This window comes from Microcaecilia unicolor, chromosome 7 (assembly GCF_901765095.1).
Source record: "Microcaecilia unicolor chromosome 7, aMicUni1.1, whole genome shotgun sequence".
NCBI lineage: Eukaryota > Metazoa > Chordata > Amphibia > Gymnophiona > Siphonopidae > Microcaecilia > Microcaecilia unicolor.
Window position 1 is genome coordinate 104,881,001 of NC_044037.1, and position 18,197 is coordinate 104,899,197.

At 47.7% G+C, this 18,197-nt stretch overlaps 1 protein-coding gene across 1 annotated transcript in view; it reads left to right on the top strand.

The window, feature by feature from the left end:
- KIF22 (kinesin family member 22) overlaps positions 1–18,197 on the top strand; it is a 183,905-nt gene that overhangs the window by 148,579 nt on the left and 17,129 nt on the right. The window contains exons 13-14 of the mRNA XM_030210581.1: positions 1,771–1,838; positions 8,933–9,130. Of these exons, the coding sequence (XP_030066441.1) occupies positions 1,771–1,838; positions 8,933–9,130 (266 nt within the window). The remainder of the gene's footprint in view (positions 1–1,770; positions 1,839–8,932; positions 9,131–18,197) is intronic.

Here is an 18,197-nt window from a genome sequence, read left to right on the forward strand (position 1 = left end):
ACTACATGTCCAAACTTCCCAGTGTTCCAAATTCTTTCAGTCCCACTGTGTACACAAATATCTCTATTTTCTGTTCTCTACATGGCATCCTTGTTTCGCCTTAAAACGGTATCATCAGGAGAACAAAACTAGACATCAAAAACAAAATACAAAACTAAAAATGATCAGTCTGTCAACCTCTCACATTTACCCATATCTACCCCCCTATCTCATCTCTTTCTACACAATATTCAGCGGCTACCTGCAGTGTGAACCAACCCTCCATCACCAGCGCCCCTGGAAGACACCAGCGCATGCGCTCTAGCAATCAAGCCACCCCTCCCCCCTTGTCCCCAGACTCCTATGGGCTTAGTCAATCTTTATGTTGCCAGGGTCACTATTCTCTACTCACTCTGCCAATGTCTTTAGGCATAGTTGCTGCATCAGCTTGTTATCCTGGATCCCTCATATCTTTATCTCAGTGAGACCCGTTCCTCAAACCTTTAACCTTCTCCGGCCAGGCTATAACTGCCATGTTATTCTCGGTCACTTGTCTTTGTAGATCCTCCATCACATATGCATTTGCTGTTCCTGGTGCCATTCCAGCTAATCTATTCTCCCTTCCATCTCTGTCCTTTTCAATTTCTTCCATAATTTCCAGCTTCAATGAGGAAATACTGTTTTTCAAGGTCAACATTCATCTCATTTCAGCACTGCAACCTGCCACAGGTGCCGTTCTCGGCTCCTTGTTCCTTTGCTGCTGCACATGGTGATTTATACAGCTTCAGGTGCTTCGTCACTGATTTCATAAGTGCTGCTTGGCTGGGGAAGAGAGGGAGAGAGAAATTCTGTCTCTAGTTTGGGTGAGAACCTAATTTAATAGCTTTCATATATCGGCACTCCTGGAGCTCGCCTATTCAACTGTCATCTCCTTCGGCTGATGCCACTTCCTCCGTACACCATCTTTTTTGGTCTTCAGTTCCATATGATTAGGCAATACTAAATCCCCTTTCCTCATTTTGTCTACCTGTTATGTAGATCATGACTAATTAAAGAACGATTTATTCATCCACTCTGTCCTAAGCTTATATCCCAGCTGATGCCAGGCCATGTCCAGACTCTGGCACTGAATTTCTGGGGATAATGCTGGCAGCAGTCAGCAAAACCATGATTGCCACTGGCTGAATATTTGACCCTGCATGGGTCACTTGGTGCACTTAGGCATGCCAACTTTGCAATTTATGTCTGACATTGATGTAGTATAAGAGGGCATGCCTAAACATGGGTGTGCCAATGCTGACATTATGCTAGTATTCTATAATGGAATCTTAGTGCCAAGATGCACGTGGCATTGGTTCACCTAAACTGAAGCTCCTATTTATAGAATTGTTTTTAGGGTTGTAACTGTCACTCCATGCAGGTTACTTCTATGTATTTTACTGCTGTTTGTTAGTTTTCAGTTACTTCAATAAAGAACTCAGTTAATCTGATAGGCTTTTCCCTTTGTAAAATCATGAGATCTACTTATTTCAAGGTACAGCACTATCGTTTTGTTTAGTATTGTCACTATAGCTTTGCTCAGTATTAGTTAAGCATGTCTGTAGTTGCCTGCCTTTTCCTTATGCCCCACTTTTCTACGGTTAGACCACATCTGCTCTCCTCCAGTCGTTTTCAAGGACAAGATGAACAGAGGGGTGCAATCTTGAACTCTTTTAGGTATATGAGAAGGTACATGATCTGATGTAGCCACTCTGACTAATTTCTCCCTTCCTATCACCTTCTGTTTTGCAGTCTGTAATAGGGTGGAGAACACACAGGAGAAGGGCATCCCGCTTCTGATCAGAGAGAAACGAAAAAAGGTAAGGTGGTTGATATGGTAAAGGCACACAATTTGCAAAAAAAAATCCCTTTACTGAACAATTCTGTTCAAATTAAAGCTGATGCAAATACATGGAGGTCTATTCATAAAAATAAAGTGAGAATGTAGGGAACTGAAGTACTAAATAATCTGTAGATTGTTTTTGACTCTATTGAAAATATCAAAACCATTCTATGGAGAAAAGAACAGTTTTGGATCTATCTTTTGCAAACAGTGGAACCGCAAGGTTTGAATCGCAATATAGAATGGAACGCCTACTATTAAAGCTCATAGGCCATCTTTCAGTCATGGAATAAATTGATTGGAGCAACCTGTACGGAGGCGGGGCGTTCCAAATCTGTAGCTGTGATGCGGCAGGGTTTATATTTCCGGGTAGCGATCTGTTTCTTTGCGCCATTCTGTGAATTGAAATTGTGAGTAAGTTCGGTTTTCTCGAGGTCCGGAGCAGGATCCCAGTTATAAAATTTTCCTGAAGCAGCCAGATTTTGGCGAAACAAGGCGCACTTGTCGGAAGAGTGATTGTAAGAGAGACACGGAGGGTGTTTCTTATAACTGGAAAAGCAACTGGAAAAGCAATTGTTAAAGAGACACGGAAGGTGTTTCATGTAACTGAACAATAGAGCACCAGCACTAGCACCAGCTCCACTTTCGACTACCTCCAGCCTGAAAATAGTATTCCTAAGGAGTCCTGCGTCAACAACAATCAGATAAGTGACTGTTGAATAGTATGAACTAACAAGAAATATTTGTTTATTTATAAAAAGAACAATAGAGAACGAGTTCTATGCTACGAGATTTGATTATTTAGTTGCAAGAGACCGCTCCAGGTTAGTAATACATTAGCAGGCAGAGAGTTATATGTGCAGGCGGTTGTATAGGAGAATAAGTGGGGGGTTTATATGATGGGGGAGGTGCACTCATCTTAACTTTTGTTAATGGTTGAGAGGCAAGGAGTTTTTAGACCATCCGGTTTTCTCAATTATATTTGAGTTTTTTCGGGTGGCTTTTTTTCTCCAAGTCTCCCCACCTGAACCAGTGATAGTAATTTACTCCTCATTTGAATGGCAAACCAAGCTTGAGTAGCAGTGGGTGTCCATGAGGTGGTTTGAGGTTCGTTTGTTAAAATATAATCTAGATCTTGATTGTGGATCCTTAAGTTAAGAGCGGTGTCACACCTATCTTTATCTTTAGTTTTCCAAACCATTAGTCAATTATAGAACTTTAAGTATACGGGTTTTTGGAGTTTCTCAGTATTGATATCTAGAGCATTTTCTATTGAAAATATACCATATGGGTGGATTAAGTACCTCTGATGGAATTGGTGAAATTGACAGTTTCTTCTGTATGTAGTGGGAATGCCTAAGGTCAGAACCTAGGAAATTGGAAATCATTAAAGAACATTAGCAATCTGATTCTTTCGCAGACAATAGAGTATTTAGGAGCATATTTTGACACTCGGCTAGGAAGATGTTTCTGACCAAGAAAAGGACACAGAAGTTACAAGTGCAGATCCAGAACTTACTCAGGAATTGAGAACCCAAGGCCTGAAATTATCTGCAGGTCCTGAGATCTATGGCAGTGACCCTGGATCTCAGTGGTGCTTGGTGACATTTATAACACGGGATTCATTAAATATACCAAACAACAAGAGGGGCTAAACAGCGCCAACATAACACCTTCCACCGCAAAAACAAGTGGGACTCAGCAGCCCCTACACAGTACTTCCCACTCTCACAAAAACAATAAGAAGGACTTGACAGCCCCAACACCATATCTCCCACATCAGCAAGAACACCAAGAGGAGCTTTGTGGTTCAACCTAACACCTCAATCCATTGTAAAATAAGAGAGGCTTGGTGGCCCAAACATAACAGTTCCCTTCCCCAACAGAGACAATGGTACTCAAGTGGAGGAGTGGCCTAGTGGTTAGGGTGGTGGACTTTGGTCCTGAGGAACTGAGTTTGATTCCCACTTCAGGCACAGGCAGCTCCTTGTGACTCTGGGCAAGTCACTTAACCCTCCATTGCCCCATGGAAGCCGCATTGAGCCTGCCATGAGTGGGAAAGCGCGGGGTACAAATGTAACAAAAAAAAAAAAAAAGTGGCCCAAACAAAACACCAACCATATTCCTTCACAAGTATTATAAAAATAGAATAATTTATTTAGCAACAGATAACTTAATAGGAACATGAGAACGATACATAGATGCTAGATTACAAAAGGAAAAGTAATGAATTTCTTTCAGGCAAGTTAAAGAAAATGCACACCTAGTACCCTAAGCCCACACCTGTTAGAATAAGTATTTATCCTCAGCACTACAAGAACTGAAACAATTACAACCTGGCTAGTGCAGCAGGTTCCTCCCTCGGACACCAGAGCAGGAAAACTGACAGAAGACGTTGAAAGCTGAGTGGTTCCTCCGGAACACCAACATTTACTAAGTGTAGGCTGGCTAACTCGCTGTGAGGGGTCCATCTCTGGGGAGATGCCGGTTACTGCAGAGACGATCTGCATGGTGCTGAGAAATTTTACGAGCTGATGAACTCTGAGGCACTGGCAGCGCAAATCTAGTTGTCACCAGATAACCTCTCATTTCCTAAGAGGCTCCTTATATTCAGTTTTTGGAGGTCACTGTGCTTTTTTGTTCCAGATATTTTGGCTCCACAAACCCCAAGAATGTCATCTTTTGTGTAAAATGGCTGGAGTACTGTCCTTGACTCCGGGTACACACTGTTTTTTGGGACAATAAAGCACTCAAGTAGGCCAAACTGGCTTCTCAGTGACTTTGGTAACTCAGAGTTTATACTGATCTTTAAACCATGTCTGTAGTATGTAGTGCAATAGACTCTTGCAAGAGAGTTTTAACTAGCCAGGGTCTGTATTATAGTGCTACGTAGGGATTTCACCCCATATTCCCAACCTCTGTTTCAAGGGGGCCAGTTCTCAATGAAGCTGAACAGCTTGAAATACTACCTAAAAAAAATAGTTGAGCGTTAGAGACCGGCACAGGTACGGGGGGGTTTGCGAGAATCCTGCAGAGTCCGCGGGACTGCCGTGGAAATTCCCTCCAGGGCTGTGGGGACGGAAGTGGTTCCTGTGGAATTGTACCAGCCTCACTCAAACTTCACTTGCCACTATCAGGGTCACTGAGGGGTCAGCTGGGGATGATCAACAAAAAACAACAAAAACAGGAAGAGCAGTAAACTCTTACCCGAAGCTCCTCGCTTGCTATTCTCCGTACGAGTCCACCATTCCCAAAAGGTATGTGCAGGAAGAAAGCTAGCAATCTGCACGGGCAGGGAGGAGCCACAATAAGAAGGTACAAAGAAGCAGCTGAAGCCTAATTACCCAGTGTAAGTAGTGGAGCTGGTATAGGTGGGGGAGGGGAGTCCTCTCCCCCACCTATATCAGCTCCACTACTGGCAGACACAGCCCACCTCCCTTTCCCAGGGTGAAAATGGAGTGGACTCACAGGACTGGACACAGGTCACATGGAGCTCTGTGTTGGGACCAGCACAGATTGCAGACTCACAGGGGTAGCAGGAGAGACAGCAAGAAGCAAAGGAACCTGATGTGTATTCATGCACGAGCCAGCAGCAACATAGGTCACCTGATCTAGTGGCAGCAAATTAGAGAGAGTGCTGAGACAAGAGTCTTCATGTGCGCCTGCAAATCTTCCAGAAGATGAGGAATCCAGAATAGACAGGTTTTCTGCATGCCAGTGAAGGTCAATAAAAAGTCCCAATTTACTGAGAAGGGTTTACTAAGAAAAGGTGATGTATTGTACCATTTGGTTTCCTGTTTTGCTTGTTTTTGTTTTTTTTATTTCTCCCCTTTTAATCTGACATTACAAATGTAGCCATTTGTAATTTTTTTTCACAGAAAAGTTTTTATTGTTCAAAATAGTGTTGGCTTTTAAAATGTTTTTATGACGTGTCCGTTCACTTTTTTTCTTTAAAAAAAAAATGGCTTGTGTTCAGATAGTAATTTATTATCTGAACACAAGCCTTTTTTTTTTTTTTTTTTTAAGATTAGTGAACACAGTTCATGAAAACATTTTAAAAGTCAAGCAGAGGGGAGTTTAGAGGTTTTAAAGTGAGGCACCAAGCTCAAAGTAATGCAAGCTCAATGTTGATACAGATAAAGAATTTCTATGAACAGAAATCTGTGGACCACTTTATCCCTAATCTGTATTGTGGGGACAGGCTAGATTCCAACAGGGACGGGCGGGGCCGGGTTAGATTTCTGTCCCCATGCAACACTGTGTTGAGGGTTGGTTCATTAATAACCCAACATGATAAGCAATCTAGCAATAAATGTACATAATAAGAATATTCTCACTAATACAACATATGTTGGTACTTTGATAATATAAAGGAATGCAACAGCAACCAGTAATGAGTTCATGCTTAACATAATAAATATATAAGCATATGATGATGTAATGTTGCAAGTAAATCAAACTGATTTAAATTAATGTTCATTAAAGATGCAGTTAAGTAATGTGAAAGGCAAATAGTGAATGTCCATTTAAGCCAAATGTCATGTCCAACAGGATTCAATCCTTGCATGCAGCTTACGAGTCTCTGGGGACAGTAGTATACCACATCAAGTAAGCATTACAATAACAAAGTTAATAATGAAAATGTATAACATCCATATCATAGACCAGTACAGATGCATTAAAACAATAATGATGTATGTGTATTGCAAACAAAGCTGTACTATTGGCAATGCAGTGCAAATGTAGGGGGGGGGGGAATACAATTTTGTTTGTGGTGGCAATAAATTGGAAATTTGTAAGCATGTAGTAGCGTGGGTGGCTGCAGGTCCTCAAATAATATTGGTGTGCACAGGTTTGCAAGTAAAACAAAAATGCTGTATTCATAATTTCTTTTAAAGCCTGTTTTCTTCACAGACAGGTCAAAGTGTGCAAGTGTCACTTCAGGTCATTCAGTAAATTTCAGCAGCTCTGCCCTTAACAGTGCCCTACAGTCTCCCTGTATACTTTCACTGCTTCAAAGGATAATCAAAAACCCAGGTCTGGCCCTGCCCACACCTCGAGAAATTCAAGTCACAAGAATTCCAGGCACACTTGCGCCTTCTGCTACTTAGAAACAGGGTGAACGCATCTGTTGAGGGCTGCTCTCTTTTTCCCTAGGCCTTTCCTCAGGTACTGCAGTCCCACTTAGTTCATTTGTTTGAGGACTACTTCTCTTCCCTGAGTCTTCTCTCAGGTACTGCAATCCCACAGAAAACACCCTTGGAGGCTTCCTTACTCTGGACCTCCCTGTTTGTTTTTGCTGCCATAGGACTTTTAACTTCCTCCCTGCCTGAACCCGGCCCTCCTGATTGAGCAGGCTAGCTCTCCCTCCCTGCCTTAAGGTAGTTCAGTCGTAGTGAGAGAGTATCCTTAGGGAAGCCCATCCATATATCACCTACTCCCTCACATGGCACAAGATATAAAGAGTGTCTATAAAGCTGGAGAAATAATGATCTCTGAAAAATTAGCAACGTCCCTAAAAAAAATGTGGAGGGGCATAATCAAAAGGGACGTCCAAGTTTTGATGAGGACGTCCTTGCAGAACGTCCCCATCCAGGGGCGGGGAAACCCATATTTTCGAAACAAGATGGACGTCCATCTTTTGTTTCGATAATACGGTCAGGGACGTCCAAATCCTGAAATTTGGTTGTCACTAGAGATGGTCGTCCCTAGACTTGGTCGTTTCTGATTTTCAGCGATAATCGAAACCAAGGACGTCCATCTCAGAAACTACCAAATGCAACCCATTTGGTCGTGGGAGGAGCCAGCATTTGTAGTGCACTGGTCCCCCTGACATGCCAGGACACCAACTGGGCACCCTAGGGGGGCACTGCAGTGGACTTCAGAAGTTGCTCCCAGGTACATAGCTCCCTTACCTTGTATGCTGAGCCCCCCAAAACTCACTACCCCCAACTGTACACCACTACCATAGCCCTTACGGGTGAAGGGGAGCACCTAGATGTGGGTACAGTGGGTTTGTGGTGGGTTTTGGAGGGCTCGCTGTTTCCTCCACAAATGTAACAGGTGGGGGGGGGGTGGGCCTGGGTCCGCCTGCCTGAAGTGCACTGCACCCACTAAAACTGCTCCAGGTACCTGCATACTGCTGTCATGAATCTGAGGCTGGCAAAAAATATTGTGAAAGATTTTTTTGAGGGTGGGAGGGGGTTAGTGACCACTGGGGGAGTAAGGGGAGGTCATTCCCGATTCTCTCCGGTGCTTATCTGGTCATTTCAGGCACCTTTTTGTGCCTTGGTCGTAAGAAAAACACAACCAGGTAAAGTCATCCATGTGTTCGTCAGGGACGTCCTTTTTTCTTTCGATTATGGGCCGAGGACGTCCAAGTGTTAGGCACGCCCAAGTCCCGCCTTCGCTACGCCTCCATTTCTCCCCCTTGAACTTTGGCCGTCCCTACAAATCGGTATAATCGAAAACTGATTTTGGACGTCGGGGATGTCCAAAATCAGCTTTCAATTATACCGATTTGTATGACCCTGTGAGAAGGACGTCCATCTTCCGATTTGTGTCGAAAGATGGGCATCCTTCTCTTTCGAAAATGAGCCCGATGGTCAGTTTTGAAAGTATGGATGCCTTTTGCCAAAACTGTGAAGAATAACAGAACATTGCACTATCCTGTGTTACAATGTATGTATTGGAAGAGGTAAGTTTCACTTGTTATATGATTAGTTATGCTGTTCATTAAATTTTGCAGATGTCTAGAAAATCTTTATTTAACACCTACAGCATTTTAAGAGGAATAGTGAGAGTTGAGTACAATGAATAAACATTAAATTTTGGTAATCAACTGTTAACACCCTCTAATTTGATGACAAAGTGCTGATGAAGAATACATTATCAAATGTCACTGAGATTTTAAGAAATGATATTTTTATTGAGTGTAATGAGAAAGAAAAGGATGGTTATACACTTGTAATAGATCTTTTAATAAAAACATTTTTGAAAAATTTAGTTGGCAATTGGCAAAAAGCTGTCTTGTTTTTTCATACTAGAACCTGTTCTTTTCTCATTTTCCAGGACACAATGGAAGGCAGCAAGAATGAACAAGGCTGGGACATTAACATGAGGGTTGATATGCTGGAGAAAGGTAGACGGAAAATCCTTGATGTGCTCAACAGTGGTGCCCTTAAAGAACTGAAATGCCTGCAGATGATTGGGGACAAAAAGGCCAAACTCATCATTGGCTGGAGGGAAGTCAATGGACTCTTTGCAAAGGTGAGGGGCAAGCAGAGCACCTTGTGATCCGTCCACTGAGTTAGTGTAGTTTTAAGCAATGAAGCTGTGCTGCTGCCTTTTGTTTTCCCTCTCCATTTGTCTGTGGTGTCTAGCATTAGACCTGTATGTGTTGGGAGAATGAGAGCTAGCACTCATTTGAAGCACCATGGTGGGGAAATTATTTGTTTATCATGGCATTTATTATACCACTTTTCAAGAAGCACAACAAAGGTTTACAAATAATTGAAAAATGCACACCTAAAATATGACATAATGACACATTTTTCTTCCTACATTTACAGAAAGCCATAGCTTCTCAGAGACTTGGTAGTAAAAGATACAATTCTACATCAACAGCATGGTAGTGGCTGTGCAAGTAGGTGCCTAGCAGGAAACCCTAATGTCAGGTATTCTCTGTCCTATCCCCTTATACTCACTTCAATCAACTTCCCATTCTCACCTTTCTATCCTTCTGCTCCCCTTCCTTTTCATCCTGTTAAGCCAGTCTACATGAATGGCTGTGTCACTTTTCAACAGGAGTTAGAGGTAGAGAAACTGCTCTATTCCAGTTATATCACTTGGGGTTTTACACTTTACTGGTGTCAGTACAATAGAGGTGTCTGCCACATCATCCTTTTCTCTTTCTTGTCCTTCAGGTAGTGGGGCCTGACTTCCTCACTACCCAACTCAGTTTTTTATTTCTGCATTTCCATTTTCCTGTATCCTGTGCAAGCATAGACAAATCTATGTGTAGAGACAAGATGAATGGGTCCTCCCCGATAGGTGCTATTCCATAAGCGAAATGCACCTTAGACAAAAATAAACAGATAACTCCAATATACGGCAAAACAGCAGAGAAAGAGAAAGCTAGCGAACATAGAGTAGATGAAGGTACTTTCTCCTCTCACTCACAACCTCAGAGACCCCAGGGTCTATGTCCCACTAAATGCTAGTGTGAAAAAGTGTGTCTTGAGGCCCACCCTCAACTTTTTGTAAGAGGGGTCATCACAAAGCAAAAGGGACATTCCTTATCCTTCTAGACTAGTCCAAGATTGAATTGTACGACTACTAATCATCTATAGCGCTACTAGAGGTATGCAGTTCTGTACACATTATATGCAGGTACTTTCTCTGTCCCTAGGGGGCTTACAGTCTAAGTTGGTTTTTCCTAGCAATGCACAAAAAGGACTGCCTCCCCTAATGATGAATTTTTAACAAGTGGTCAGAAGCTGCCAGTACTTGCCTGGTGGCTGGCTGAGGAGAGCTGTCAGAGCTGTGGGCCTGCCAGGGAAAAGTTCTATCCTTATCTCCCACCACTGACCTTGCTCCTGCCAGGTCTACCACCCCCCCCCACCCCCCCCCCCACCCCCCACCAAAAAAAGCCCCCAAACAATATGGAGGTTTGTCAGCATCTGATAGGACGCCAGTAGTGGTCTTGAGGCTAGTGAGATGTGCTCAGAAGATCTCTGTTGATTTGCCACTATGCAACTACAAATCCCTCTCCCCTCCCCGCCGGAACTCCCAGCTTGAGCCGTTCCAGCCTCTTCTGTCAGCCAATCACAGCGTGTTTAGCTAGCTCCAGCTTCTCTGACTGCAGACCTCTCTGTTGATTTGTCACACACAGCTACAAATCCCCCCCACCTGCGGTGCTCCCTGCTTGAGCCGTTCCAGCCTGGTCTCTCAGCCAATCACAATGCGTTTAGCTGACACCAGCTTCTCTCTGACTGCATATACTGCTTCTTCTGCAGGCAGGCAGGCACTTCTGTCACTGACCGTGCTCATCTTGAGATTGCAGAAGCGTTTATTAAGCATGGATTGAGGAAAACAAAAAGGCTACAAACTGCTTTCATACATGCAGCTTGTATGCATGTGTGAAGAGCAGCCACACTTAGCGATTGGCTGTTCTGCACTTGCTTGGCAGACTGATTGGCTCTCCTCCCCCCCCCCCCCCCCCCCCCATGAGCTGCTCACTGTCTTTGCGAGCAGCTCATTTGCATGCAATTTCCTTCATGCATGGCCGCTTTTTTCCGAATCGGTAAGCTGCAATGGGAATCAGAAAGGTATGAGGCTATTATTAAGAATAAAATTACAGAGTACATACAAAAACATGGGCTGATGAGACAAAGTCAGCACGGATTTAGTGAAGGGAAGTCTTGCCTCACCAATCTACCGCATTTTTTTGAGGGGGTGAACAAACGTGGACAATGGTGAGCTGGTGGATATTGTGTATCTGGATTTTCAGAAGGCGTTTGACAAAGTGCCTCATGAAAGACTCCTGAGGAAACTTGGAGAGTCATGGGATTGGAGGTAGGGTATTACTATGGATTAAGAACTGGTTGAAAGATAGGAAGCGAAAGTAGTTAGTGGGGTCCCGCAGGGGTGTGTGCTGGGACCGCTGCTTTTTAACATATTTATAAATGACCTAGAGATGGGAGTAACTAGTGAGGTAATTAAATTCACAGATGACACAATGTTATTCAGGGTCATCAAGTCGCAGGAGGAGTGTGAAAGATTACAGGAGGACCTCGCAAGACTGGGGGGTTGGGCATGCAATTGGCAGATGAAGTTCAGTGTTGACAAGTGCAAAGTGATGCATGTGGGTAAGAGAAACCCGAATTACAGCTATGTCATGAAAGGTTCCGCATTAGGAGTTACAGACCTAGAAAGGGATCTGGGAGTCATCGTTGATACGACGTTAAAAACATCTGCCCAGTGTGCTGCGGCGGCTAAGAAAGCGCACAATGTTGAGTATTATTAGGAAAGGGATGGAAAACAAACACGAGGATGTTATAATGCCGTTGTATTGCTTCATGGTGCGACCGCACCTCGAGTATTGTGTCCAATTCTGGTTGCCGCATCTCAAAGATATAAAGGAATTGGAAAAGGTGCAGAGAAGGGCGACGAAAATGATAAAGGGAATGGAACGACTTCCCTATGAGGAAAGGCTGAGAAGGTTAGGGCTAATTCTATAAACTTGTATGCACAATTTTATGCTTAGCATGCAAAGTTGCATGCACAAGTTATAGAATAGTGTCAGTTGCAAGCGTAACTTAATATAATTAGCTGTTAATTGGTGTTAACTACCAATTGGTTATATTTGGTGTTAGTACTAATTAGCAGTTGCATGCATAACTGCTCTTAGGATTCTGCAAATTGCACACAAAGTATCCATTGCATGCAATTGCTAGGGGGTGTGGACCTGGGAGGGGCATGAGTAGTTCATGGATGTGCCTAGCACTTACGCACACGAATTATGTAGTAGTTAAGCACCTGACTGCTTACAGTTTGATGTGAGAATTTACACAAACCTTTGAGCTAGCGTAGGTGCTTGCATCTAAAGTTAAGCGGGCAACTGTAGACCTACGCTTGTATTCGCAACTGCTGTTATAGAATTCACACTTAGCGTGCATCATCCCTGCACCGAACTTTAGGCAACCTTTAGAGAATTACCCCCCACTGTGAATATGTGGTCCCACAATTAAATTGTTTATATCCAATATATATCCTGATGATTCCAGTTCTCTTTGATTCGTTATATTAGTAAGTCCTCGTTACGCTGTAAGCCTGTTGAATGCAGTTCCCGATTATAATGTAAACCACCTTAACTGATTCTGTTAACACTGTAAGCCACATAGAACTGAATCTGATATGGATAATGTGGGATATAAGACTAAATAAATGGAAATAATCTGTATATGTGTTTACAGTTTTCTTTAAGTTTAACTTCTTTATTTCAACTATTGTTCTCTTGACTTGTTTTCTGAGTTGAAACGCTCGAACGCTACCTACACAATTACACCCCCCGATAGAGAACGCTGCCTACACAATTATATCTCCTGATATTCAAAGCCATTTAACCGGCCAGGAATAGCACCTGGCCAGTTAAATGGCACTTAACCGGCTATCCGGTGATGTTCAGCGGGAATAGCTGGTTATCCCCCACTGAATATTTCCTTTTAGCGCCTAGGAGATCAGCTATATCACACGATATAGCCAGCTATCCCTAAATATTCAATCCATATCCGGCTATTGTAAGCGGCCATATTGGACTGCTTAAATAGCTGGTATATCTTTAGCTGGTTTAAAGTTAACCAGCTATCTTCAAATATTGACTTAGCTGGTAACTTTAAACCAGCTAAAAATAAACTGGATACTCAATGTCAGTCACCGGACATGGCCCGGCATTGAATATTCAGGCTGACCATGGGTGTTAGCTGGGCTGTGTCCCATGCAGGGGCGTGGCCACGGGTGGGCCTGGGCCCACCCAATTTGGGGTCAGGCCTGCCCAGCAGCACAGCAATTCCGGAGGCTTCGGTCCCCATCATCATCCATTCCCCCGTGGCGTGCCGCAACTTTCATCCCCATCTTCCCTCACCCTCGCAGACCCGCCCAGCAGTGATTCCGATCGCAGGCAGCTTCTTCGGCTCGCACACGCTGCCTGCCGGCTGCCGCTCAAATCTCCTTGCAGCTACTAGCAGCGCTAACCTGGAAGCCTCTCCTCTGAGTTTCCGGGTTAGCGCTGCTAGTAGCTGCAAGGAGATTTGAGCGGCAGGCAGCGTGTGCGAGCCGAAGAAGCTGCCTGCGATCGGAATCGCTGCTGGGCGGGCTTGCGAGGGTGAGGGAAGATGGGGGTGAAAGTTGTGGCACGCAACGGGGCAAGGGATGATGGGGAAAAGATGTTGGAATGGGGGAGGGAAGACGGGGACAGCAGCTGCACGGGGGGGGGGGGGGGAAGGGAAGAAGATGGAAGGAAAGATGTTGCATAGGGAGGAGGGAAGATGGAATGATGAGGCATGGTGGGTGGGGGAGAAGCTGCATGGGGAAGAAGGGAGAGATCCAGTAAAGGGGTGGAGGGGTCAGGAAGGGAGAAGTCTTGGCTGCATATGAGGTGGAGGAGAGGGAGACATGCTGCATAGAGAGGGGATAGGTGGTGAGAGGGGGAGAAATGTTTTCTCCGAGGACAAGCAGGCTGCTTGTTCTCACGACTGGGTGACGTCCGCGGCAGCCCCCACCAACCGGAAAGAAGCTTCGCGGGACGGTCGGCACGCAGGGCACGCCCACCGCGCATGCGCGGCCGTCTTCCCGCCCGTGCGCGACCGCTCCCGCCAGTTCCTTTTTTTCCGCGCCTGGAGAGAGTCGTGTTTTGCGCTCTCTTTGTTCAGCCGCCGGATCGTTCGATCGCGTATACGCTGATCGTGCTTTTTTCTAACTTTGTTTATCGGTTTTAGTTACCGCCCGGTTTCCTTTTAAAAAAAAAAAAAAAGAAACCCTGCGCGTGTGGGACACGCGCTCCCTTTTTTCCCTCGCTTCCAGCGGGGACGCCACATTGCGGCCTAGTGGCCGCTCGGTCGTTTGTTTTTCGTGGTGTGATTTTAGCCACCATTGACGACTTTGACTTCGCCGACGCGATTTTTCCGTCGATGTCCTCGAAGGTCCCGAGTGGATTTAAAAAGTGTGGTCGCTGCGGCCGGCCGATCTCGCAGACCGACACCCACGCTTGGTGCCTCCAGTGCCTCGGGCCGGAGCACAATCTCAAGTCGTGTTCTTTGTGTCTCGGTCTCCGGAAACGGACTCAGGTTGCGAGGCAAGTTCTGCGGGACCGTCTTTTTGGAACTTGCGCCGGCCCCTTGACGTCGACCTCGAAGGCATCGGTATCGACGCCCGGCCCTTCGGTACCGGTATCGATGCCCGAGACATCGGCACCGATGGCAGCGACCCCAGGAGAACAGGTCCCGTCGGCCCGCCGGTCCTCCGGTGAGAGTGGGGGTGAGAGGCCGCGTGGGCAGTCGGCCCCGGTCACGCCCTCAGCTCGTGGGCCGCGGGACCGAACCCTGTCTGACCCGGTACCTCGAGACCGAGGGGGATCGACCTCCTCCTCCTCCATGCCCTCCGGCGCCGGTGACGTGCATCGGAAGAAAGACAAGAAGCGTCGTCACCGGTCGCCTTCGGTGCATCCCGATGTCGGAGAGGAGACGACGCCGAAGCGTCATCGTCGTGAGGAGAGGTCTCCGTCGGTTGTGGAGGTACCGACGCGTCGGGGTTCCGGCACCTCGGTGCCGTCTCCTGGCCCCCAGCAGCTTCCGGCACCGACACCCTTACCGGCCCCACCGCCTTTCTCGGCAGTGGGCCTGGACGAGTGCCTCAGAGCCATCCTTCCGGGGATCCTGGAAGGGCTGATGCGCCAGGCTGTGCCGGCGCCGGGGGTGCTTGCGCCCTCGGCGCCGATGACTGTGGCGCCGGCGAGCTCTAGCCCGGCGCCGGGGCTGTCGACACCGCCGCCGCTTGCGGTGCCGGTCTCGACCGCCACGCAGGTGGAGTCCCCGTCGACGTCGATGGAGGGAGCTCCGTCCCCGCCGGCGCGGGAGTCCACCGCTCGACGACACCGAGACCTCGGTGCCTCGACGTCGAGCCGGGCCCGGTACAGGACTCAGCTACATGAGCTAATGTCCGATACCGAGGATGAGGACTCGTGGGGGGAAGAGGAGGACCCTAGATATTTCTCCTCAGAGGAGTCCACGGGCCTTCCCTCGGACCCCACGCCTTCACCGGAGAGGAAGCTCTCACCTCCTGAGAGTCTCTCCTTTGCCTCCTTTGTGCGGGATATGTCTATCAGCATTCCCTTCCCCGTGGTCTCTGTGGAAGAGCCGAGGGCCGAGATGCTCGAGGTCCTCGACTATCCATCACCACCTAGAGAGTCCTCCACGGTGCCGCTGCACAATGTCCTGAAGGAGACGCTGCTCCGGAACTGGGTGCGACCATTAACTAACCCCACCATTCCCAAGAAAGCAGAGTCCCAGTACAGGATCCACTCTGACCCAGAGCTCATGCGGCCCCAATTGCCCCATGACTCAGCGGTCGTGGATTCTGCTCTCAAGAGGGCACGGAGTTCAAGGGATACCGCCTCGGCGCCCCCGGGGCGGGAGTCTCGCACTCTGGACTCGTTTGGGAGGAAGGCCTACCAATCCTCCATGCTCGTGACCCGCATCCAGTCATACCTGCTCTATATGAGCATCCACATGCGGACCAATGTGCAACAGCTGGCGGACCTGGTCGAGAAGCTCCCGCCGGAGCAGTCCAGGCCTTATCAGGAGGTGGTCAGGCAGCTGAAGGCGTGCAGAAAGTTCCTGTCCAGGGGTATTTTTGACACCTGTGACGTGGCATCTCGTGCTGCGGCCCAAGGTATAGTGATGCGCAGGCTCTCATGGCTGCGTGCCTCTGACCTGGACAACCGCACCCAGCAGAGACTGGCTGACGTCCCTTGCCGGGGGGATAACATTTTCGGTGAGAAGGTCGAGCAGATGGTGGACCAACTGCATCAGCGGGAAACCGCTCTCGACAAGCTCTCCCACCGGGCGCCTTCAGCATCCACCTCCACAGGTGGACGTTTTTCCCGGGCCCGGCAGGCTGCACCCTATTCTTTTGCGAAGCGTAGGTACAACCAGCCGGCCCGAAGGCCTCGTCAGGCACAGGGACAGCCCCAGCGCGCTCGTTCTCGTCAACAGCGTGCGCCTAAGCAGCCCCCTGCGCCTCCACAGCAAAAGCCGGGGACGGGCTTTTGACTGGATCCACGGGAACATAGCCGCCCTACAAGTGTCCGTACCGGACGATCTGCCGGTCGGAGGGAGGTTAAAATTCTTTCACCAAAGGTGGCCTCTCATAACCTCCGACCAGTGGGTTCTCCAAATAGTGCGGTGCGGATACGCCCTGAATTTGGCCTCCCTGCCTCCAAATTGTCCCCCGGGAGCTCAGTCTTTCAGCTCCCATCACAAGCAGGTACTTGCAGAGGAACTCTCCGCCCTTCTCAGCGCCAATGCGGTCGAGCCCGTACCACCCGGCAGGAAGGGCAGGGATTCTATTCCAGGTACTTCCTTGTGGAAAAGAAAACAGGGGGGATGCGTCCCATCCTAGACCTGAGAGGCCTGAACAAATTCCTGGTCAAAGAAAAGTTCAGGATGCTTTCCTTGGGCACCCTTCTGCCAATGATTCAGAAAAACGATTGGCTATGTTCCCTGGATTTAAAGGACGCATATACTCACATACCGATACTGCCAGCTCACAGACAGTATCTCAGATTCCGCCTGGGCGCACGGCACTTTCAGTATTGTGTGCTGCCCTTTGGGCTCGCCTCTGCCCCACGAGTGTTTACCAAGTGCCTCGTGGTGGTAGCGGCCTACCTACGCAAGCTGGGAGTGCACGTGTTCCCATATCTCGACGATTGGCTGGTCAAGAACACCTCGGAGGCAGGAGCCCTCCGGTCCATGCAGTGCACTATTCAACTTCTGGAGCTGCTGGGGTTTGTGATAAATTACCCAAAGTCCCATCTCCAGCCAACTCAGTCTCTGGAATTCATAGGAGCGCTGCTGAATTCCCAGACGGCTCAGGCCTACCTTCCCGAAGCGAGGGCCACCAACCTCTTGGCCCTGGCTTCGCAGACCAGAGCGTCTCAGCAGATCACAGCTCGGCAGATGTTGAGACTTCTGGGTCATATGGCCTCCACAGTTCATGTGACTCCCATGGCTCGTCTTCACATGAGATCTGCTCAATGGACCCTAGCTTCCCAGTGGTTCCAAGCCACCGGGAATCTAGAAGATGTCATCCGCCTCTCCACCAGTTGCCGCACTTCACTGCTCTGGTGGACCATCCGGACCAATTTGACCCTGGGACGTCCATTCCAAATTCCGCAGCCCGTGAAAGTGCTGACGACGGATGCATCTCGCCTGGGGTGGGGAGCCCATGTCGATGGGCTTCACACCCAGGGTCTGTGGTCCCTCCAGGAAAAGGATCTGCAGATCAACCTCCTGGAGCTCCGAGCGATCTGGAACGCACTGAAGGCTTTCAGAGATCGGCTGTCCTGCCAAATTATCCAAATTCGGACAGACAATCAGGTTGCAATGTATTACGTCAACAAGCAGGGGGGCACCGGATCTCGCCCCCTGTGCCAGGAGGCCGTCGGGATGTGGCGTTGGGCGTGTCGGTTCGGCATGCTCCTCCAAGCCACGTACCTGGCAGGCGTAAACAACAGTCTGGCCGACAGATTGAGCAGAGTCATGCAACCGCACGAGTGGTC